Below are 21,115 nucleotides of genomic sequence, written 5' to 3'. Positions count from 1 at the left end.
TACCTCATGAGTATATTTATAGCATTTCATAAGTTCATTGCCAAGTCAACATGGCTGGCTTATTACAGTATGTCATTAAGACATCCTTTATAAATTAGCTTGTATAAAAGACAAATTCAGAGTCTAAATTTGTCTGTTTGGTCTTATTACTGGATTGTATCATTTATCGTCACCTAAAAAAGTAGACCGAAAACAAAAATGGGGTTCTGTAGTGGTCAAGCATTTTTGGGAATGTGTGAAAAAATTGAAAAATTTGCCAGGATTCATTATCTAAGATATACAGTGGCCTCCACTAATATTGGCACCCTTGGTAAATATGAGCAAAGAAGGCTGTAAAAAAAAATGTCTTTATTGTTTATCCTTTTGATCTTTCATTCAAAATATTCACAAAAATCTAACCTTTAATTTAAGTAAAATAATTTAAAGGAGGGAAAATCTCATAATTAAAGAAATATTTTCTCCAAAACACAGTTGCCACAATTATTGGCACCCCAAGAAATTCCTATGAGTAAAATATATCTGAAGTATATTGCCATTCATATTTTAATATTTTTAGTACACCTGGGTGAGGAACATTAAATTGTTTAAATTGACCCCCTGTAAATAAATATAAGGTAACACACAAGCCAAATTCCCTTAGTCATCCATCACAATGGGTAAGACAAAAGAATAAAGTTATGATGTGCAGCAAAAGGTTGTTGAGGTTCACAAAATGGGAAGTGGCTATAAGAAAATAGCTAAAGCATTAAAAATGCCCATTTCCACCATCAGGGCAATAATTAACAAGTTTCAATCAACTGGAGATGTTACGAATCAGCCTGGAAGAGGACATCTATATTGTCTCCACACACGATGAGGAGGATGGTTCAAGAGGCCAGAAATTCTCCAAGGATCACAGCTGGAGAATTGCAGAAATTAGTTGGGTCTTGGGGTCAGAAAGTCTAAAAAAAAAAAAAAAAAAAAAATATATATATATATATATATATGTATATATATATCAGACATCACCACTAGTTGTTTGGGAGGGTTTCAAGAAAAAAGCCTCTGCTCTCATCCAACAACAAACTCAAGCATCTTCTGTTTGCTAGACACTGGAATTTCAAATGGGACCAGGTTCTATGGTCAAATAAAACAAAAATAGAGCTTTTTGACAGCAAACACCAGAGATAGCTTTGGCGCACACAGAGAGGTAGCCATATGGAAAAGTACCTCATGCCCATGGTTAAATATGGTGGTGGATCTTTAATATTGTGGGGCTGTTTTTATGCTAGAGGTCCTGGACATCTTGTTCGGATACATGGCATCATGGACTCTATCAAATACCAACAGATAAAAGATTAGAACCTGACAGCCTCTGCCAGAAAGCTTAAAATGGGATGTGGTTGGATCTTCCAGCAGGACAATGATCCAAAACACACATCAAAATCAACGCAAAAATGGTTCACCGACCACAAAATCAAGGTTCTGCCATGGCCATCCCAATCCCCTGACTTGAACCCCATAGAAAACCTGTGTGGTGAACTAAAGAGGAGAGTCCACCAGCATGTACCTCTGAATTTGAAGGATCTGTAGAGATTCTGTATGAAGGAATGGTCTAAGATCCCTTGCCATGTGTTCTCCAACCTCATTATGCATTATAGGAGAAGGCTCGGAGCTGTTATCTTGGCAAAGGGAGGTTGCACAAAGTATTGAATAAAATGTGCCAATAATTGTGCCACACATATATTTGATCAAAATATTATTATTATTATTATTTTTTTTAATACAATTTTTGTTGTGTTTGCAATTGTTTGATATCCATTAGAGGATATATTTTTTGGTGAATATTTTGAATGAAAGATCAAAAAGATAAACAATAAACAACCTTCTTTGCACATATTTACCAAGAGTGCCAATTTTAGTGGAGGCCACTGTATATATATATATATATATATATATATATATATATATATATATATATATACAGTTGTGCTCAAAAGTTTGCATACCCTTGGAGAATTGGTAATATATGTACCATTTTTAAAGAAAACATGAGTGAGCAGGCATAACACATTTCTTTTATTTCTTATGGGATTCATATTCAACTGTAGGTTATAACAGAATGGCACAATCATAAAACAAAACATGGCAACAAAGAAAAAAATGAAATGACCCCTGTTCAAAAATCTGCATACCCTTTGTTCTTAATACTGTGTATTGCCCCCTTTAGCATCAATGACAGCGTGCAGTCTTCTGTAATAGTTGTCTATGAGGCCCCAAATTCTTGCATGTGGTATAGCTGCCCATTCGTCTTGGCAAAATGCCTCCAGGTCATGCAAAGTCTTTGGTTGTCTTGCATGAACCGCATGTTTGAGATCTCCCCAGAGTGGCTCGATGATATTAAGGTCAGGAGACTGTGATGGCCACTCCAGAACCTTCACCTTTTTCTGCTGTAACCACTGGAGGGTCAACTTGGCCTTGTGCTTAGGGTCATTGTCATGCTGGAAAGTCCAAGAGTGTCCCATGCGCAGCTTTCATGCAGAAGAATGCAAATTGTCTCCCAGTATTTTCTGATAACATGCTGCATTAATCTTGCCATCAGTTTTCACAAGATTCCCCATGCCTTTAGCACTCACACACTCCCAAAACATCAGTGAGCCACCACCATGTTTCACAGTGGGGATTGTTGACCCCTCTCCAAACGTTGCGCTTATGGTTGTGACCATAAAGCTCTATTTTGGTCTCGTTACTCCAAAATGCAGTGTGCCAGAAGCTGTGAGGCATGTCAAGGTGTTGTCAGGCATATTGTAACCGGGCTTTTTTGTGGCATTGGCGCAGTAAAGGCTTCTTTCTGGCAACTCGACCATGCAGCTCACTTTTGTTCAAGTATCGTCATATTGTGCTCCTCGAAACAACCACACCGTCTTTTTTCAGAGCAGCCTGTATTCCTCCTGAGGTTACCTGTGGGTTTTTCTTTGTATCCTGAACAATTCTTCTGGCAGTTGTGGCTGAAATCTTTCTTGGTCTACCTGACCTTGGCTCGGTATCAAGAGATCCCCGAATGTTCCACTTCTTAATAAGTGATTGAACAGTACTGACTGGCATTTTCAAGGATTTGGATATCTTTTTATATCCTTTTCCATCTTTATAAAGTTCAATTACCTTGTTACGCAGGTCTTTTGACAGTTCTTTTCTGCTCCCCATGGCTCAGTATCTAGCCTGCTCAGTGCATCCACGTGAGAGCTAACAAACTCATTGACTATTTATACACAGACACTAACTGCAATTTAAAAAGACACAGGTGTGGGAAATTAACCTTTAATTGCCATTTAAACCTGTGTGCGTCACCTTGTGTGTCTGTAACAAGGCCAAACATTCAAGGGTATGTAAACTTTTGATCAGGGCAATTTGGGTGATTTCTGTTATCATTATGATTTAAAAGGAGCCAAACAACTATGTGATGATAAATGGCTTCATATGATCAATATCCTTAAATAAATGATCAGTCATTTTTTCAAAATCAATGCCAAAATGTCACAATTTCTGCCAGGGTATGCAAACTTTTGAGCACAACTGTGTGTGCTCAAAATATATATATATATATATATATATATATATATATATATATATATATATATTTGTTTGTTTTGTCACTCCATCACTTTAACACCCTAGCAACTGCATACAACTTGCAACCAATTAGTGCACCCTAGCCAACAAAACCCATTGATTGCCATGGTTTAGATGGATATCTCCTGATCAGAATGTCAAAGAGACTTCAGGTTTGGCTCATTATACTCAGTCCAGCAAGCAGCCTTTTTAGAATCACCCTGGAAACTGCCTAGTAACCAGATGGACTTACCCTAGCAACCGTATAGCAAAACATATATCTCTGCACCACAACATTGTAGAGACTTCAACTTTGGCTTATTTGACTCAGACCAGCAAGGAGCCTTTAAATATCATGTTGGAAAATACTTAGCCACACCTTAGGAATCATTCAGTGCACCCTAGCAACCAAAACCCTTTGATTTCCATTCAAATTGGCTTAGATCAGTGTTTCCCAACATTTGTTCTGCCACGGCACACTTTTTACAACTAAAAAATTCTACGGCACACAACTATCCAACATAGGCTAACCATCGTCAATATTTTTCCTTTTCAAGAACTTGTCCATGTTTTCTGTCCGTCTTAGTAGCGTGTTTACTTTTAATGTTTGAAATTCGGCTATTTAAAAAAAAAAAAAAAACAATTACATAGGTAGGCTATGCTGTGTGAGGTCATAGGTGGCAAGAGCGCTAAATGGGTAGTGAAAAAAACAACAAATTTGCTTCTTTTCTCATTTGTAGATTTGTTCTTGAAAATTAGTTCTTTCAATGCCACAACAAATTACAGGGATGCAAGCTCATGAGGGGCGAAAAAGGTAAGACAATCACTGGTCCACAAACATTTTTCTGGGGATATTCTTTTTTAAAGAATAAGCTAAAAGCATCAATTCCAGCTATTTTAATGATTCAAGTTTACAATTGTGCAGAATTAGCTGCAAAATAAAGAGTATTTTGGTGAGGCTTGCTTCTGTTTCACAAATTTGTTCAATTTTATTAACTGATTAGTTCAGTGACCCCTTCTGGAAATGTCACTAGGTGTCGACAGATGAGCATCTTATGTGCTATGAGTGAGTCAGTGAATCATTTTGAGTCGTTCATGACCGAAATCTACCAAGAGACTTTATAGTGTTTAAGCATTAAAAGAACAAAGAAGATCTATAGTCTTCCTTCAGCCAGAGCATCATTTTTCATCCAAAAAGACAACAATAATAGTCTAATAATAGTGAGTTTCAGTAAAGTCCCTATCTTCTCCTTTATTAAAACTTGCATGGCTACAAATCTACTGACTTCAGTATAAGAATTATAGACACAAAGCAGATCTACGGTATCATTTTCCTACAGTAGCCTATTTAAACTGCTGAGCATGGCTTTTATCAGAAAAGAGGACAATAATAGCCTAATAATAATAATTTTGAGTTTCAATAATGTACTTTCGTCATTGTAAAGCGTATTTCACATGAGTTGAGTTGAGGCGTCAATGCTCCGTTCAACACCAGCGTCAAGCACCAAATTGCCCTCCACATGACATGCGCTGCAGAAAGTGTCACAGAGGGGCGATTTTAGGAGTTTGCCATGTAAAAAAGTGGGAGGTGTGCACAATAAACATTGAAAACATGTATTTGGAAGAGAGAAAAAAGCTTACAGTTGCTTTGATGGCAGAAAGTAATAAAAGGACTTATGTTTAGGTCTAAGCGTTTTCTTGGTGAATTTAAATTAGTTCAGTAACTGGGGTCTCTGATATTCGTAAACAATAAGGTAATATTTAATTAAAAGAAATTATGTGACATTCAATGTCTCTTCACAAATTTGGACAGTTTTTATATATTTCTTGTTGCTTAGTACTCTCAAAGACATTATTGGTGAAGCAAAAACGTGTGTGAAAAACACTTTGGTGTAAGGTGGCGTCACTTCATAGACTTCAGTGTATTCTGCAGCGCTGACGCAAGTCATGTGAAAGACCCTTAACGTGTATAAATATCAGTCGCTTTTGCGCATTAATCATTGCTCTTCACAATCACAAAAGTGAATTTCTCCGAAAGGTGAGGAGTTTATATCCCTGAAATTATTAATATTTTTTTTTCATGCATTCATTTATTTTGTGGAATTTGATAATTTTCCATGGCACACCTGACAATCTTTAATAGCACACTAGTGTGCAGCGGCACAGTGGTTGGGAAACACTGGCTTAGATAGATATCTCTGCACCAGAACATCGTAGAGACTTCTGGATTGGCTCATTTGAATCAGGCTAGCAAGGAGCCTTTTGAGCTTCACTCTGGTAACTGCCTAGCAACCAGATGGGGTCACTCTAGCAACCGAGTAGCAAAACAAATATCTCTGCACCAGAGCATTGTAGAAACGTCCGGGTTGGCTCCTTTGACTCAGGCTAGCAAGGAGCCTTTTGAGTATCACCCTGGTAACTGCCTAGCAATCAAATGAGCTCACCCATAGCAACCAAGTAGCAAAACACATATCTCTGTACAAGAATATCGTAGAGACTTCCGGATTGGCTCATTTGACTCAGGCTAGCAAGGAGCCTTTTGAGTATCACTCTGGTAACTTCCTAGCAACCAGATGGGATCACCCTAGTAACCAAGTAGCAAAACACATATCTTTGCAGCAGAACAGCGTATAGACTTCTGGGTTGGCTCATTTGACTCAGGCTAGCAATGAGCCTTTTGAGTATCACCCTGGTGACTGCCTAGCAACCAAATGGGATCACCCTAGCAACCGAGTAGCAAAACACATATCTCAGCACCAGAACAATATTGAGACTTCCGGGTTGGCTCATTGGACTCAGGCTAGCAAGGAGCCTTTTGAGTATCACACTGGTAGCTGCCTAGCAACCAATATATAAAACATTTTTAAAACATAAAATATGTACTTGCTTTACGGGAGCCCCTGGTAGCTTGGGGGCCCTAAGCGGCCTCTTATAGCTAGAAATGTCCCAGTTGGAAGTAACACAAATTATTAAGATTAAAAATCTGATTATTCGTGTACATCTGAAAAGACCTCTAACATCTAATATGTCCAGGTTTCATCTATCTTGGTACCATATAGTAAATACATTTTGCATTTTCTTGTTATTTCTGTTGAATCTTTTCTTGTCTCATATAGTCTGTATTTATGCCTGGCATTAACATGCAGTTTGTATCCAGATAGAATCTGGATATTCTTCAGCTCGTTTACATTTACACTTTTCATTCCAATACATCACTGGATAGAGATAGATTTCGCTTACTGTGCAAATTGGAAAATGCTGCTTTCATGTTACGGATGCACAGTACTTGAATGCGCATAATGATAATAAACCTTCTTTGAATGTGGTCAGAATCTGTCTCAAACACCTCCAAATGTGGTTTCAGTGATTCAAGTATTGGGTGCATTTACACCTGGCTTTTGATTTGGTCACCACAAACATATGTTTATGCCAGGTGTAAAGGGAGCCACAGCGATTTTTTTATTTTACTTTATTTTTTTAGACATAATACCCAGATAAAGAGCTTTAAGCATTACAATCTTTGTTGACCCAAAACTTTTACACTTTCAGTTGATATAAACTCGACACACCGTGTTTCCCAACTCTGTGTTTCCTGGAGGCCCACTAACTGTACACATTTTGTATGTCTTCCTTATTTAATATACTGTACTTATTTCAGTTATTGGTGTCTCTACTACTGAGCGGATGTGTTCAGTCAGCTGTGTTTGAAAAAGAAGTGTAGTGTAGGGCACCCCCAGGAACAGGGTTGGGAAATAATTCTTTACAGTTTGTAAAAAAAGTGTGATTTAACCTAACACCATAGTAATCCCAGTCCTAGATGTGATTATAATATATTATTTCACTCTGACTCCAGGTGTAAATAAATGATGTGTGGCTACTGAAGAGCTGGGCCCTGACCTGTGTTTATGTTCCTGCATGGTGAGGTCCCCAAATTTCAGAGGAGAAAAAAGGAAAAGGGCCATTGGAATGCCCCAAGCGCTGAGACAGGAGGCCGCCCTGCTGCCGCCTGGATTGGAGTGTTTTCTTCCAGTCATCCCTATAAGGCTTTAGTGGAGTAAAGCTACCGATTTGAGTGCAGCCCAGGCTCCTTGTTTGGGATGTGGGAGTGTGCATTGAGCAGGGATGGGAGCTACATAAGAACAACACAAGCCGGTGAGTTGCACACCATCACCAAGTGGCTAAATCCCCCAACCCCGGCCCAGCACTGTCAGGGTAAGTGTCATCCAGCTGGCCTCACAACTTTGACTCTCACACAGGGTATCCTCTCTTTGTCTCCTTCTGTCAACCCAGCTTTGTACTTTGCATGCTTTAGCTGATGCTGAGAGACTCAGATGAGGCTTAGATTTAAGCAACAATAGATATGACGGTAGATTACAACTTACAACTTGATTGGTGAAGAACAGACTTTTTAAATTGAAAAGATGGTTTAAAGAAATGGTTATTGCACAGGCGCAAGCTGGTTTTGACATTTGACTGGTTTTACTGCTACTGCTATTACTTTCATTTCCGTAAATATATTGACAATCTATTAATTGTTTCAAAGGTTGACAGAATACATTTATATTCAATAGACATTCGTAGTAAGCCCATCGTAATATCTTGTGTCATCTTGCTTCTCAGATAAATTTATGTAATTTTAAGAATGTTTAGATATTTTAGATACTACTAAACATGGACATTGCACAGGTGCAAGCTGGTTTAAAGATGTTTAACTGCTACTGCTACTGCTTTAATTTCCGTAAATTTATTACAATCTATTAATTGTTTCAAAAGATGACAGAATACACTTATATTCAATAAATATTCGTAGTAAGCCAGTCTTAATATCTTGTGTCGTCTTGCTTCTCATGTAAATTTATGTAATTTTAAGAATGTTTAGATATTTTAGATACCAGTAACATGGACATTGCACAGGTGCAAGATGGTTTAAGATGATTTGTTGCTTCTGTGGTTGGTTAGATTACAGATGCAGTGCTTTGTGAGAAGTGTAACCAGTAAATTTTACTGTAATCTTACTATGGATGGTACAAATAAAGTGTTTTCAAATAAAGCTTAGAAAACATGAAGGCTGTGGCAGCCCATTTGATTTGTGAGGTTTATGACTAAATATGGTTGTTCTGGACCAGAGACCCATCCCCTCTTTCCCTCAGCCATGTTGTTTTTTTCATAAACTATTGTGAACAGGCAAGGACAGACAGAGGGAGAGTCTGTGAAGTCCAAAGACAGACATGCTTCCCCGTCATCTCCAAATTAGGAAGTTTTCCCATGGTGCAATGTTCACTCACTAGGGACTGGAGTGGCACTTTAGGCAGACCTTCAGAGACTGTATATATCTTATTCATTTAAAAAAATTACATTTTATGCTTCATTTTAGCAAGTTTTGAATATTTTGTTGTATTATTTCTTGCATTTACCATTAGCATTAGTTAGAGTTGGTTTTGCTAAAGCAAGTTTAAAATTAACACTGTAGATAATACCAGGAAACAGTGATAATTAAAATTGTACACTTTACACTTCCAAAACAACATTGATTTGTTGAATTGACTTAACAGATACACCTTAGTTCCTTTGTAGTATTCTCAGTGGAATAGGGTGTGGTCAATAATTTTATCTTCTTTTCACTACACACCCACACAAACAACCACACACGCTTTTATTAGCTACATGAAGAAATCTTTATTATATTTATATATATATATATATATATATATATATATATATATAATAAATACTAATTATAATTAATCTAGAAAAATCCTAATCCAATCCCTAACCCAAACCTTAAAAAATACCATTTGCATTTTTTAAATAATAATAATAATTGTATTTCCAATTGAGGATGTCCCGGGATGTTCCCACAGGGAGGTTTTGTCAGGTTTTGCCAACTATAGCTATAAGTACCTATAAGTAAACACATACTCGAAGAGACATTTAAAGGGATTGTTTACCCAAAAATGTAAATTCTGCCATCATTAACCCTCATGTCTCTCCAAACCTGTATGACTTTGTTTTCTCCATGGAACATAAAAGATGTTAAGCAGAATGATATCCTTAGTGACCATTCATTTTCATTGCATCTTTTATCCATACAATCACAGTGAATAGTGACTGATGCAGTCATTCTGCCTAACATTTTATTTTTTGTTCCACAAAAAAAAAAAAAAAAACTCAAACATCTCATGTTTGGATCAACATGAGAGTAAGTAAATGATGACAGATTTTTCATTTTTGGGTGAACTATCCTAAACCTAAATGCGTTCTTTTACAACTCAAGACAAATCTGATCTTCGAGAGAAAATCGCAGTATGTTAATCTAGTGTCTGATTAGATTAACTTTTTTGCAGTGATTGTCTCCTGTTGGAGTAAGGAAGGAAATCCAAGCTGAAAATGTGTGACGACGAAGAAAGCACTGCCCTCGTGTGTGATAATGGATCAGGACTGTGTAAGGCAGGCTTCGCCGGGGATGACGCTCCCAGAGCTGTGTTCCCCTCCATAGTGGGTCGTCCCAGACACCAGGTGGGTATCCCTCAACACTAGGGGGCCGTAATCACTCAAAATCAACAGCTATAAACTAAAAAATGTAAATTGAATAAACTAAAAATTTATATATTTAAAGGGATAGTTCACCAAAATAAACATTTTGTCTTCATTTACCCACCTTCATATTGTTCCAAGCCCATATGAATTTCTGCATTTCATGGAACACAAAAGGAGATGTTAGGCAGAACTAACAGCCTCAGTCACTATTCACTTTCATTGCATTGGTTCCACACAATGGAAGTGAATTCTGACTGAGGGTAACATACTGCCTAACAACTTTTTTGTGTTAGAAGTAGGGAACAAAGTTCTACAGTTTTGGAACAACATGAGGATAAGTAAATGATGAGAGAATTTTCATTTTCGGGTGAACTATCCCTTTAAGTGACCAAACTCATATAAAGTTTTATTTTAGGTATCATTCATGGCTAGCTACAGTATAATCTCTACAGTTATATCTGTATAAGTGGGTAACAGCTAGCTGAAATTTAAACATTATATCCTGTGCTGTACCTTTCTCTTGTTTGTCTTGATCTGATTCCAAATGTTCTGTGGAAAGTTGGACAGCAGCCCAGAGTTTGTGCATTCCAAGTGTAAAAGAGATTAAGATGCAGTTCACTGGACTGCACTCTTATTTTCTGGCAGATTCATATTAACAGTCTGTTGTATCCAACAGTATTGAACGGTTTTGCTCTGTCCTTAGGGAGTAATGGTGGGAATGGGACAGAAAGACAGTTACGTTGGTGATGAGGCACAAAGCAAAAGGGGAATCTTGACCCTCAAGTACCCCATAGAGCATGGAATCATCACAAACTGGGACGACATGGAAAAAGTAAGCAGATCATATCAACCAAGTCAGCAGATAACAAACCAAAACAAGAAGAGCGCGAATGAGGGGAAAGCCCAAACTTAAATAAAACCCCATTACTCACAATTCTCCAGTCTTATGCAACAACACCATATCATTTTTTAGATTTGAAAAAGAGGCAAAATTGAAACAACTGAGAAACGTTTGAGTTCATATTGAAATCTATGACTTTCAGTCACAGATATCTTGGCAAACCAGAGCACATTGTAAAACTTGTTTTCTGTTATCTTAAACTAGCAAGTCTAGTTTAGATTAATTTAGTAAGTCTAAGAGATATTAAAAAGATATTTAAGGGATTTTTCTTTCTGATGGGGTGTGATGTAATACTTGAGTATACCATCATTCTTCTGGTCTGAGATAACAGAAGAATGACAAAAACCTTCATAGTATGAAAAACAGACAGGCAATTAGTCTAATTACAATTTGACTCCTTTAAGCCCTCAGGGAGATTTTGTCAGAAACACCACTACAGTGTCACCAGAAGCAATATCTACACCTACATCCATCCATCAAAATCACTTTTCCAAATAAATTTGACTGATCCTGCTGATGACTCACTCACTTTATGTATATCATGCCACACAGTTTCATAATTCAGCAGATGCACAGATGGTGTTATTCACTTATCTTCTCACCCACACAACACCTCCAGTATGATTGTAATCTGTATGTTAAACTGCAGTTATGAGGATCAGTTTTCACTCACCAACACAGAGCACAAAGTGATTCATTTACTTGTCTATTATCCTAATGGAGCATTTGATATGAAAGTGTTCTGTTTTTTTTTATGTCCACTCTTTATGTTGATCAGATCTGGCATCATTCGTTCTACAATGAACTGCGTGTGGCTCCAGAAGAGCACCCAACTCTGCTGACAGAGGCCCCCCTCAATCCCAAAGCCAACAGGGAGAAGATGACCCAGGTTAGACAGAGATTAAATTCAAGTGTGAAAGAGAAACCTGGCTATTTTGCTGAGGTTTGCATGAAAGATTCATAGTTGATATAACCGGAGTGATTTTTGCCCACCGGAATTGATTTTCAGGAGCATTAATAACTGTATGGGGACATATTTTCCCCAACCACATATTAACCGAAAAGTACTGGTTAATTGTCTGTTGTGTTCATTGCAACAATGCTCCCATACTGCAGATCATGTTTGAGACTTTCAATGTTCCAGCCATGTATGTAGCTATCCAAGCAGTGCTGTCTCTCTACGCTTCAGGCCGTACAACAGGTTAGTTCACCGGTCAATCACACAAAGCTCACTTGTCCAATAATGTCCAATAATGATGGCCATCCCTGACCGAGCATCTTCTTGTTGTTGGACAGGCATTGTCCTTGACTCTGGTGATGGTGTCACCCATAATGTGCCCATTTATGAGGGCTACGCTCTTCCCCATGCCATTATGCGTTTGGACTTGGCCGGTCGTGATCTCACTGACTACCTCATGAAGATCCTAACTGAACGAGGCTACTCATTCGTCACCACTGGTGAGTGTGAAGATGTATCAGCAAGCTGATGTAGCATATAATACTAGCCACACCAGCAAAGAAACACAATCATGGAAGAGCAGCACAACATATTTTGCACACCATTTGTTATTTGATTTGCTCAAGGAATCATTCTTATCTGCCTTCTACAGCTGAGAGAGAAATTGTTCGTGATATCAAGGAGAAGTTGTGCTATGTTGCATTGGACTTTGAGAATGAGATGGCCACTGCTGCCTCTTCCTCCTCTCTGGAGAAGAGCTATGAGCTTCCTGATGGACAGGTCATCACCATTGGCAATGAGAGGTTCCGCTGCCCTGAGACTCTCTTCCAGCCCTCCTTCATTGGTAATCTCTTCCATTCATCTTTCTCTTTCTGTCATTCTGTTTTCAACAGATTCAGAGCAGTTTGATATACACAAGCCTTTGATAGGTACAGTAAGAGATAATGTACAGTCAGCTGGTTATTATCGCAAAATAAACCCAAACAGGGTGATTTATTTTGTGAAAATAACCGTCCAACACCTCAATATTCAGCCTATTACCAGACTAATTGCCAAATAAACAAATAAATGGACATGAAACATTGATTTTCGTTAAAAGTATGTAATTATGTGAGAAGAAATACATCACTGAACAGCTAAATTCCACCTCTGGTTTGTGTTAGTTTGTATTTATTTTGTAATTAATGACCGTCCGACTGCTCATTATGCATATTATTACAAGACTACATGCCAAATATATAAATAAATCCACATGAGACATTGATTTGAGTTTAAATTATTTTAATAGCTTACTTGTAGAGATCGCACAGTGGTCCGAGAAGCAGGAACGATGGCTCGCAATACCCGGATGAGTGGCCTGATATGTGGATGTGCGGTTGTTACTGAGCAATATCACACTAGATGGCACAATTGACCAATCAGAATAGAGTTTTCCAGAGAGCGTGTAATAAAAATGCTTACTACACAGCTGTGGAATACTTGTTTGTGATCGGTTAATCATGCTATTCCAAGGGGGCCTGGGTAGTTCAGCAAATAAAGACGTTGACTACCACACCTGGAGTCGCAAGTACAAATCCAGGGCGTGCTGAGTGACTCCAGTCAGGCTTCCTAAGCAACCAATTGGCCCGGTTGCTAGGATGGGTAGAGTCACGTTGGGTTAACCTCCTCGTGGTCGCTATAATGTGATACTCACTCTCGGTGGGGCACGTGGTGAGTTGTGTGTGGATGCCATGGAGAACAGCGTGAAGTCTCCACACGCGCTAGGTCTCCGTGGTAATGCGCTCAACAAGCCACGTGATAAGATGTGCGGCTTGACACGTCTCAGACATGGAGGCAACTGAGATTCGTCCTCCGCCACCCGGATTGAGGTGAGTCACTACGCCACCACAAGGACTTAGAGTGCATTGGGAATTGGGCATTCCAAATTGGGGAGAAAAGGGAACTCTACATTAATTATGATTTGCACTCTGCTTTGATTTTCGCTCTACCTTAACTTTGATTTGTACTCCAACTATATTTAACTTTGCAATACCTTAGGAATGGAATCTGCTGGTATCCATGAAACCACTTACAACAGCATCATGAAATGTGACATTGACATCCGTAAGGACCTATATGCCAACAATGTGCTTTCTGGTGGTACCACAATGTACCCTGGTATTGCAGACAGGATGCAAAAGGAGATTACTGCTTTGGCTCCTAGCACCATGAAGATCAAGGTCAGTGCAGATTGATTATTCATATCTGATTAGATCTAGGTAACAAAATTAGCATAGCTCTGCTTTGTAGTGCTGTTCAATAATGCTCTGTTAAACAGACCAGCTTGGTTGGTCACCAACATACAGTACCTGGACCAGCATAGAATTTAATGCTGGTGTAAGCTGGTCTTTAGAGCAGGGTGATGTTAGGTAAAAAAAAAAAAAAAAAAAAAGAAAGAAAAAAAGCTAATTGCTTCAGGAATTTCTAATGTTTTTTTTTTTTAGAATAGCGGTTTACAGTTTATGAGTAAAATAAGGTCTGTGGTTACCTTTCCCATTTTGTTCTACATTAATTACACAACGACATACATCAAACAATGATTTTAAAACTGTTGTGTGCTTTAAAATTGTTGCTAACATGTTGGAGCAATTGTCCTAATCATTACACGTCATACATTTAAAAGAAAGTGTTAGCCAAGATAACCCATGGCTCAAAAGTGCTAATACTCTTCTGGGTTTTAGAAACTTGAACAACCAGAAAAACTCCATTAGGGTTTATCCATATGAATTAATATTAATCACAGTTTCTCTTATGTCATGTTCATGCACGTATTCAGATCATCGCCCCACCTGAGCGCAAGTACTCAGTATGGATCGGTGGCTCCATCCTGGCCTCCCTCTCCACCTTCCAGCAGATGTGGATAAGCAAGCAGGAGTACGACGAGGCTGGGCCATCCATCGTGCATCGCAAGTGTTTCTAAATGGCACCTCCTACCACCCCCCTCCTTGTCCCCTCATTCTGCTATTGCTTCATAGCCTGTAAACTGTGAACGTACCCTTTACTTGCCTCTATTGTTTCGTCTTTGCACTGCCCACATCTGTTTGAATGTTTTGATATTATTGTCATGGTACAGTGTTATTTTCAATGGGTAAAAAAGCCTGAATGTGCTGCCAAGATGAAAGACTGGGGAGATTGCTTGGGGTGGCGAGGAGTGTGTTCTACAATCAAGGAACAGAGCTCATTCTCCCTTTTGTGTTAAAATGCTATGAGGTAACATAACTGCATGTGTTATTGCACTGCTGAGGGCTTTCAGGCAGTCTGTATGGATATTATATGATAACTCCAGAAAGGAATAAAGCTCTGCAGTAATAAACTGTATTCAATGTCTTTCATTTCAACATTTCACAGCTCAGTTTTAGACACTGGGAATAGTACTATTTTTATAAATGGGTTAAATTACATTTATGCAAATATGCAAATAATTTCCCAATTATAAAGCAAGTTCAGTTAATGCCAGATAAAATAGTTGCATTGCCATTTAACAAAATGTATTATTTAAAACATATACATTTTGTTTCCTACGTTTATATTCCTCATTTATTTGAACTATTTCACATTTATTCTGTATTCATAATCTGCACATTATTTAAAGATTACTTAATTCAGTTTGCTGGAAATGTGTCACACAATTGAAATGTGTAAATCTTAAAAAATAATATTTTTTAGAGTGCAGCTACTAGGTTAGTTTATACTTTTAACCATTGTTTGCATCATTTATTTAAGTGTAAATCTACAAATAAATATATCAGAGATTCAAAAGTTAACACTGTTTCTATTCTACAATTTCAATAAATTTTTCTATATACTATCACCCTGAATCATAACCATAAACACTCATGACCATACAATTACACAGTGGAAAACCCTGAAATTAAAATAATTCAATGCACATTAGATTAAATATAAAAAAAAAAAAAAAGTGATCATTAATGAATCATCCACACGTTGCTCCACATTTCATCATACTACACAGCTTGCATATGTTTGCTGGGAAATTACTAGACGATGACGTGGCTCACCCCACACCAAATGCAGATTTTTTTTTTTAAAATCAAGAACAACAGTGTCATGCTGTTTCATAGCAGAGGTCTTTTTTGCTTTTATTACCAAATGGGATGAGGGAAGGAATGGTGCTTGTACAGTCATATAAGCCTCTTTGTACACAGTGCACAAAGAGCCACAGCAGCACAGCACTTTTCAGTGGGACCACTGGCACAAAGCCACACACACTGGTGATGAAACATTCCAATGCCACATTGTACAAGAAACGCATGGTATATTAAACACACACTAAACTGCACGGACGAGCTCATACAGTGGACCCAAAATGTATTTGGACACTCAAGTCGCACTTATAAATGTCTGAACACCAGGGACTAAAAACGGTTCAAGGAACGAAAACAAAAAACACATTTTTGGGGCAGAATGTAACCGAAAACGGGAACAAAATCCCATTCAGTTGTTTCTGAGTGAAAACGTTATTTTTAATGCTGGTATCCAGTTAGTAACCGGTTAATTTTGTTACTTGTAAATGATAAATATGTACATTTTTCATGACACAGTAAATTTTCTGAATTCTATCACTTCCTGTTGCCCAAAAAAATAAGGCTTCTCTATTTTTATTAGAAGCATGTGCTTTGATTCTGAAGGGCACTGCTAGTTTAAAAAACAATGTAAAAAAAAAAAAAAAATACAATTATTCACAGAAGGTGAATCTTAGTACAAAAAGATTTAGGCCATTAACTGATTTTAGGTGGCCAAATGAATATTTGAAATGTTTGAAATATTTTTAGGAAAATATTTAATATAATGAACAAATTTATTGAAAAGATGTTACTTCATATAGGCTACTATATATTATGTTTATGATTTCTATTGTGAAAATTCCCCCACATGGGAAAACATTTAAATCGCTCATTTTTGCTTATTGTAGGTAAGGGAATCCTTTATTTTGAGCTCGTTTTTCCAAAAAAGTTGCCTTGTTTCTCTTGTGAGATCTGGAAACACTGCAACTGGTATATCACCCACCCTTAGCACAGAGTACTGTCATTTTAACTAACTGGTTACCAGTTGGAAAGGAGGCTGCGGAATATCGGAACCGGAATGGAAAAATACTGTTTCTACTCAGAACGATCAGAAAAGAAAAACGTTTCGTTTTTAGTCCCTGCTGAACACAATATATTGTATATACCCAAGTGGCATCTGCAAATAATGTTAGACTTTTTTTCAATGGTATAGTTCATCAAATTAACTTTTGACATGTTCTACAAAATTGGACAACCAGACCATTCTCTAATACTTTTTTCCCCCATAACTTTGAACAATGTATCTATTGCTTTATAATTCGAAGCCCAACAAATGTCTTTGTTTTGCTGAAATGTTTGGCTTGAAAAGCATGTTTCTCCTATACATCTTTCAAATAAATTCCAATGGTTTGATATTTGGTTATATAATGCAAAAACATCCATGCATTTTTAAGTGTCCAAATGTTTTCTGGGACCACTGTAGCTCAGATTTCATCTCCTTTTATCTTCTGCTGGTGAGAAAAATGAACTTCAACTTTCTTCTCAAACCAAAAAAGTAGTGGAGACAATAAACCATGTCTAGTTGTAATAATGAGGGAATGGTACCCTGAGATTAGTTCAGTCAAGGCCCTGATGGCAAAAGCCCCTCTGGTAATGCCTCATGGTTTCTTTGCTTATTCTGCTGTGGGAGCTTTGGTTTTGGGCTAAGAGATCCCCTTTACTGGGGAACATTTTTCTACTTGTTTGTACTTTTTAAGTGACACTGAGAAAGTCAGTCCAATGGCCATCACAAATATATTGCTTGAAACAACAGAAATCTTTTAAGCCGGAAATAGTTTGAATTTTCATTGAAAGCCAGATTCTGAGTTCTATGTGTTGCACCACTTTAAAGGTTGATGTAGCTCAGTATAAACATCAACCATTAAATGCTTTCAACCAATACAAATCTCCTCATGTATGTCTATAATTTAAAGTAGTAAGGCCTAGAAATTTCTCACTAAGTTTTGTTTTACTGGCAGCATACACAAAACTAAAAAAATGCAGTTAGATATAAAAAGAAATTCCTCACCTTTTTAGTGTTTATCATGTTACAGTGTGAACTGCAAGTGACATTAACCGATATCAAAGGCAAATCACACACACACACACACACACACAACTTCCTCTTAAAAAGTCCTGAAAACAAGTCACATTGTAGCAGCCTCGCATTCCTTGCTAAATGATGCCACCTTGAGGACACGGAACCCAAAAAAACAGTCAGATCATTAGACACAATCTGACAGAAAAATCTGAAAACCACCTGGCCACAAACACAAAGATTATTATGACATAGAAAGCACAAAATTCCATTGGAGCATCTCAACAGCTTCACTAAACCTGCTCACAGCAAACTGTTCAGCGGAGGGATTCCATTTCACAGAACCTTTTTGTAAAATAAATAAATTAAAAAAGCCTTCAAGTAAACAAAGATATAAATAGATATTCTCAATGGTTCTTTGACACTGCAGTATCTCTCCTCTTCCTCTGTTACCTGAGGTCCAGCACTGTCGTTTTTGTGTCCTTCACCACGATGTGCTTGCAAATCTGCAAATAGAAATAGCAATTTCTCACTTCTCTAAACAGGTTTCACATTTGATGTTAACACAAAACAGATGGCATATAGCTGCTCATTTCATCTTCCCAGCTGCAACAGGGTGCTCTTACAGTGAACAGAGGAGGGTCTTTAGAGTGAGGGTGAAAACCTTTCAATCTGCAACCAGCCACTTCTCCCATTCCAGCACTGGTGAGTCGAAACACTCCTGTGCTAAAGCAGCAAAACAACACACATTTAGAAAATGTCATTGTTTTTCTCATATTTTCTTACTAAGCTGACCCACCTTTACATGGTACAGTAATGGTTCTTTGATACATACCACGGTACTAAATGAATACCACAATTCATGTACCATGGCATTTACCAGGTAAAGGTACTACATAGAAAACCATAAACCAAAAAACATGGTATTGCTATGGCACCGTGTTTAAAAAAACATGGTAATAATACTATGGTACTTTTTAGTGATAGATATATCGATAAATACAGTATATATCATCAAGACTGATTAATTGGGCCAATTTTATTGATAATTGGCATATAATTGTGTGGGCTTAGACAATTAAGGGGATAGTTCGCCCAAAAATTTAAATTCTCTCATCATTTACTCACCCACATGCCACCCCAGATGTGTATGACTTTCTTTCCTCAGCAGAACACATCTGAAGATTTTAAGAAGAAATCTAACCCTAACTCTAACCCTAACCGTAACCCTAACCCATTCTTCATTTAATTTAATTTCAGTCAATTGAGTAAATATTCTGTGAAACAAGTGTTTGTTTGAGTTCAGCAATTTTGTTCACATCGCATTAGCTGCGTTCAAAATTGTATAGAATTTACGTGAGTAGCATGAATAGATTCTGGACATCCAGGAACGTGGGCATTGTCCTGTGAACCAAATATATATGTCATAATAACAACAACTGCAAAAATTTACCACCTGGTCTCTAGATTTCATCAACATCCAAAAAAAACTCTTTTTGGTACTTTTTGTTAGTGTGGTGACCACTTTGATGAGATGATGAGAACATGCCATGTAACAATTTTACTGGAGTTATAAATGAATATGCACTTGATACTTTATGCACTTGATTCATAACCTGATGAATCTGTCATCACAGTCATGTGTTGAATTTGTAAATGCTCATTAATGAGTGTTGAAAATGCTTCATAATGCATCTACTGTTAAACGATAAACCTCTATTGGTAATAAAGTAAATTAATCTGCATTGATTTGCTGTAGAGCTTTAGAGGTTTTGAATGAAAAAAGCCTTGGTTGTATGAGCACAGTGGAGGGTGTGGGAGTACTGTGAGTGTCATACTCACTCATTATGTTTAGGTGAACAAACAATAGCGATGGCCTCTGGAAGCATGAGTTGGTAAGAGCTGTGTGTGTGAAGATCCACGCTGGAGAGGAAGGCCGTCTGTGTTGGGTGCGTCTGTGGGACAAATAAGCATATATTCAAATTAATACATTTTTTAAGGTCTTTTCATAGCCGCTTCATCAGTCACCAAGTAGTTCACCATGAGAGAACAACTGCTCAATTAATTATTGAACTGAATTTCCATGGTGATCCTTAGGTCCTATGTGCCTCATAATATTTGATTATGCAAATAAAAGGATGAATACAATTGCATTAGGATTAGTACTTCCATATACAGTATATCATTAGCCTACTAGAAGGGATCAGATCAGGCATTTCACATACAAAAGATGGAGTACATAGCACTAATTTTATTTAAGTTGCATAAAGATTAAAAAAATATGCGAGAGACAGCAAGGAAAGTGGGAAATAGTGTTCCAACTCTTGAGTAATGAATTTCCATATCAAATTCCATTCAAAACCACTAATAAATTCGCTAATGATTAATTCAGACTCTGAATCGGTTAATATATTGATAAGACGGACTCGAAAGAACGATTCGCTCTCAAATTGCACAAGACTATGGCATCTGAAGAAGATTTACTCTATACAAGAAGAACGTCTAGTCGATAGTGTATATTCACAATGAACATTTCCATGACCTTCCAGGCAAGGACAACACATTTTAAAAAGAGAGACCCACATGGATCCAGCCCAAGGTCAGAAGATTATGATGGTCCTGGTAACTGAACAGCTCTTCCACATTCTCCATGTCACAGTAATCAGGGCCGGCGGATTGCTTGGGAATGATCACGTGGGTGAGCACAAACTCGTTGTGCGCCTGTAGGGATAAACACAGATTTCAGTTTATCTATTAACAATATATCAGATGGGCACTGTCCCTCTATTAGGATCAATCGCATTACTCATTTATAAGTCACTTCGGAAAAAAATAATCTGCTAAATGTGAATGAAAATGGAAAGCTCGAGTTGAGCTTTCATCCTGACATCATTTCTGCTGCTTAAAGCTGTGGCTCTATTACAAACTTGATTATCATGAAATCTAATTTACATGAGGACCACATTTACATCCAAATGGTACTTAATTTT

The 21,115-nt window shown here is 37.6% G+C and overlaps 2 protein-coding genes across 5 annotated transcripts in view; one reads left to right on the top strand and one right to left on the bottom strand.

Annotated features, from left to right (window-relative positions):
* Positions 1–471: 471 nt before the first annotated feature.
* Positions 472–21,115, bottom strand: part of stambpl1 (STAM binding protein-like 1) — a 39,506-nt gene continuing 18,862 nt past the window's right edge. Inside the window, exons 9-14 of one of the 4 annotated variants that reach the window (XM_051674634.1) lie at positions 20,709–20,846; positions 19,968–20,080; positions 18,752–18,851; positions 18,579–18,631; positions 1,210–1,312; positions 472–941 (exon numbers count right to left, since the gene is read on the bottom strand). In XM_051674634.1, the coding sequence (XP_051530594.1) occupies positions 1,243–1,312; positions 18,579–18,631; positions 18,752–18,851; positions 19,968–20,080; positions 20,709–20,846 (474 nt within the window). In that variant the 3' untranslated portion in view covers positions 472–941; positions 1,210–1,242. Of the gene's footprint in view, positions 942–1,209; positions 1,313–16,094; positions 18,632–18,751; positions 18,852–19,967; positions 20,081–20,708; positions 20,847–21,115 lie in introns of those variants that run through there. The other 3 variants (XM_051674635.1, XM_051674636.1, XM_051674637.1) reach the window with 3 other exon arrangements.
* On the top strand, positions 7,647–15,336 carry acta2 (actin alpha 2, smooth muscle). Its single transcript, XM_051674646.1, has 9 exons — positions 7,647–7,800; positions 9,933–10,104; positions 10,829–10,957; positions 11,805–11,915; positions 12,143–12,227; positions 12,323–12,484; positions 12,637–12,828; positions 14,022–14,203; positions 14,800–15,336. The coding sequence occupies exons 2-9, from the start codon at positions 9,976–9,978 to the stop codon at positions 14,941–14,943; spliced, it is 1,134 nt and encodes a 377-aa protein (XP_051530606.1). The 5' UTR covers positions 7,647–7,800; positions 9,933–9,975; the 3' UTR covers positions 14,944–15,336.

Source organism: Myxocyprinus asiaticus, chromosome 36 (assembly GCF_019703515.2).
Source record: "Myxocyprinus asiaticus isolate MX2 ecotype Aquarium Trade chromosome 36, UBuf_Myxa_2, whole genome shotgun sequence".
NCBI classification, from domain to species: domain Eukaryota; kingdom Metazoa; phylum Chordata; class Actinopteri; order Cypriniformes; family Catostomidae; genus Myxocyprinus; species Myxocyprinus asiaticus.
The sequence above is the reverse complement of the archived record's forward strand: the minus strand, read 5'-3'. Positions and strand labels throughout refer to the sequence as shown.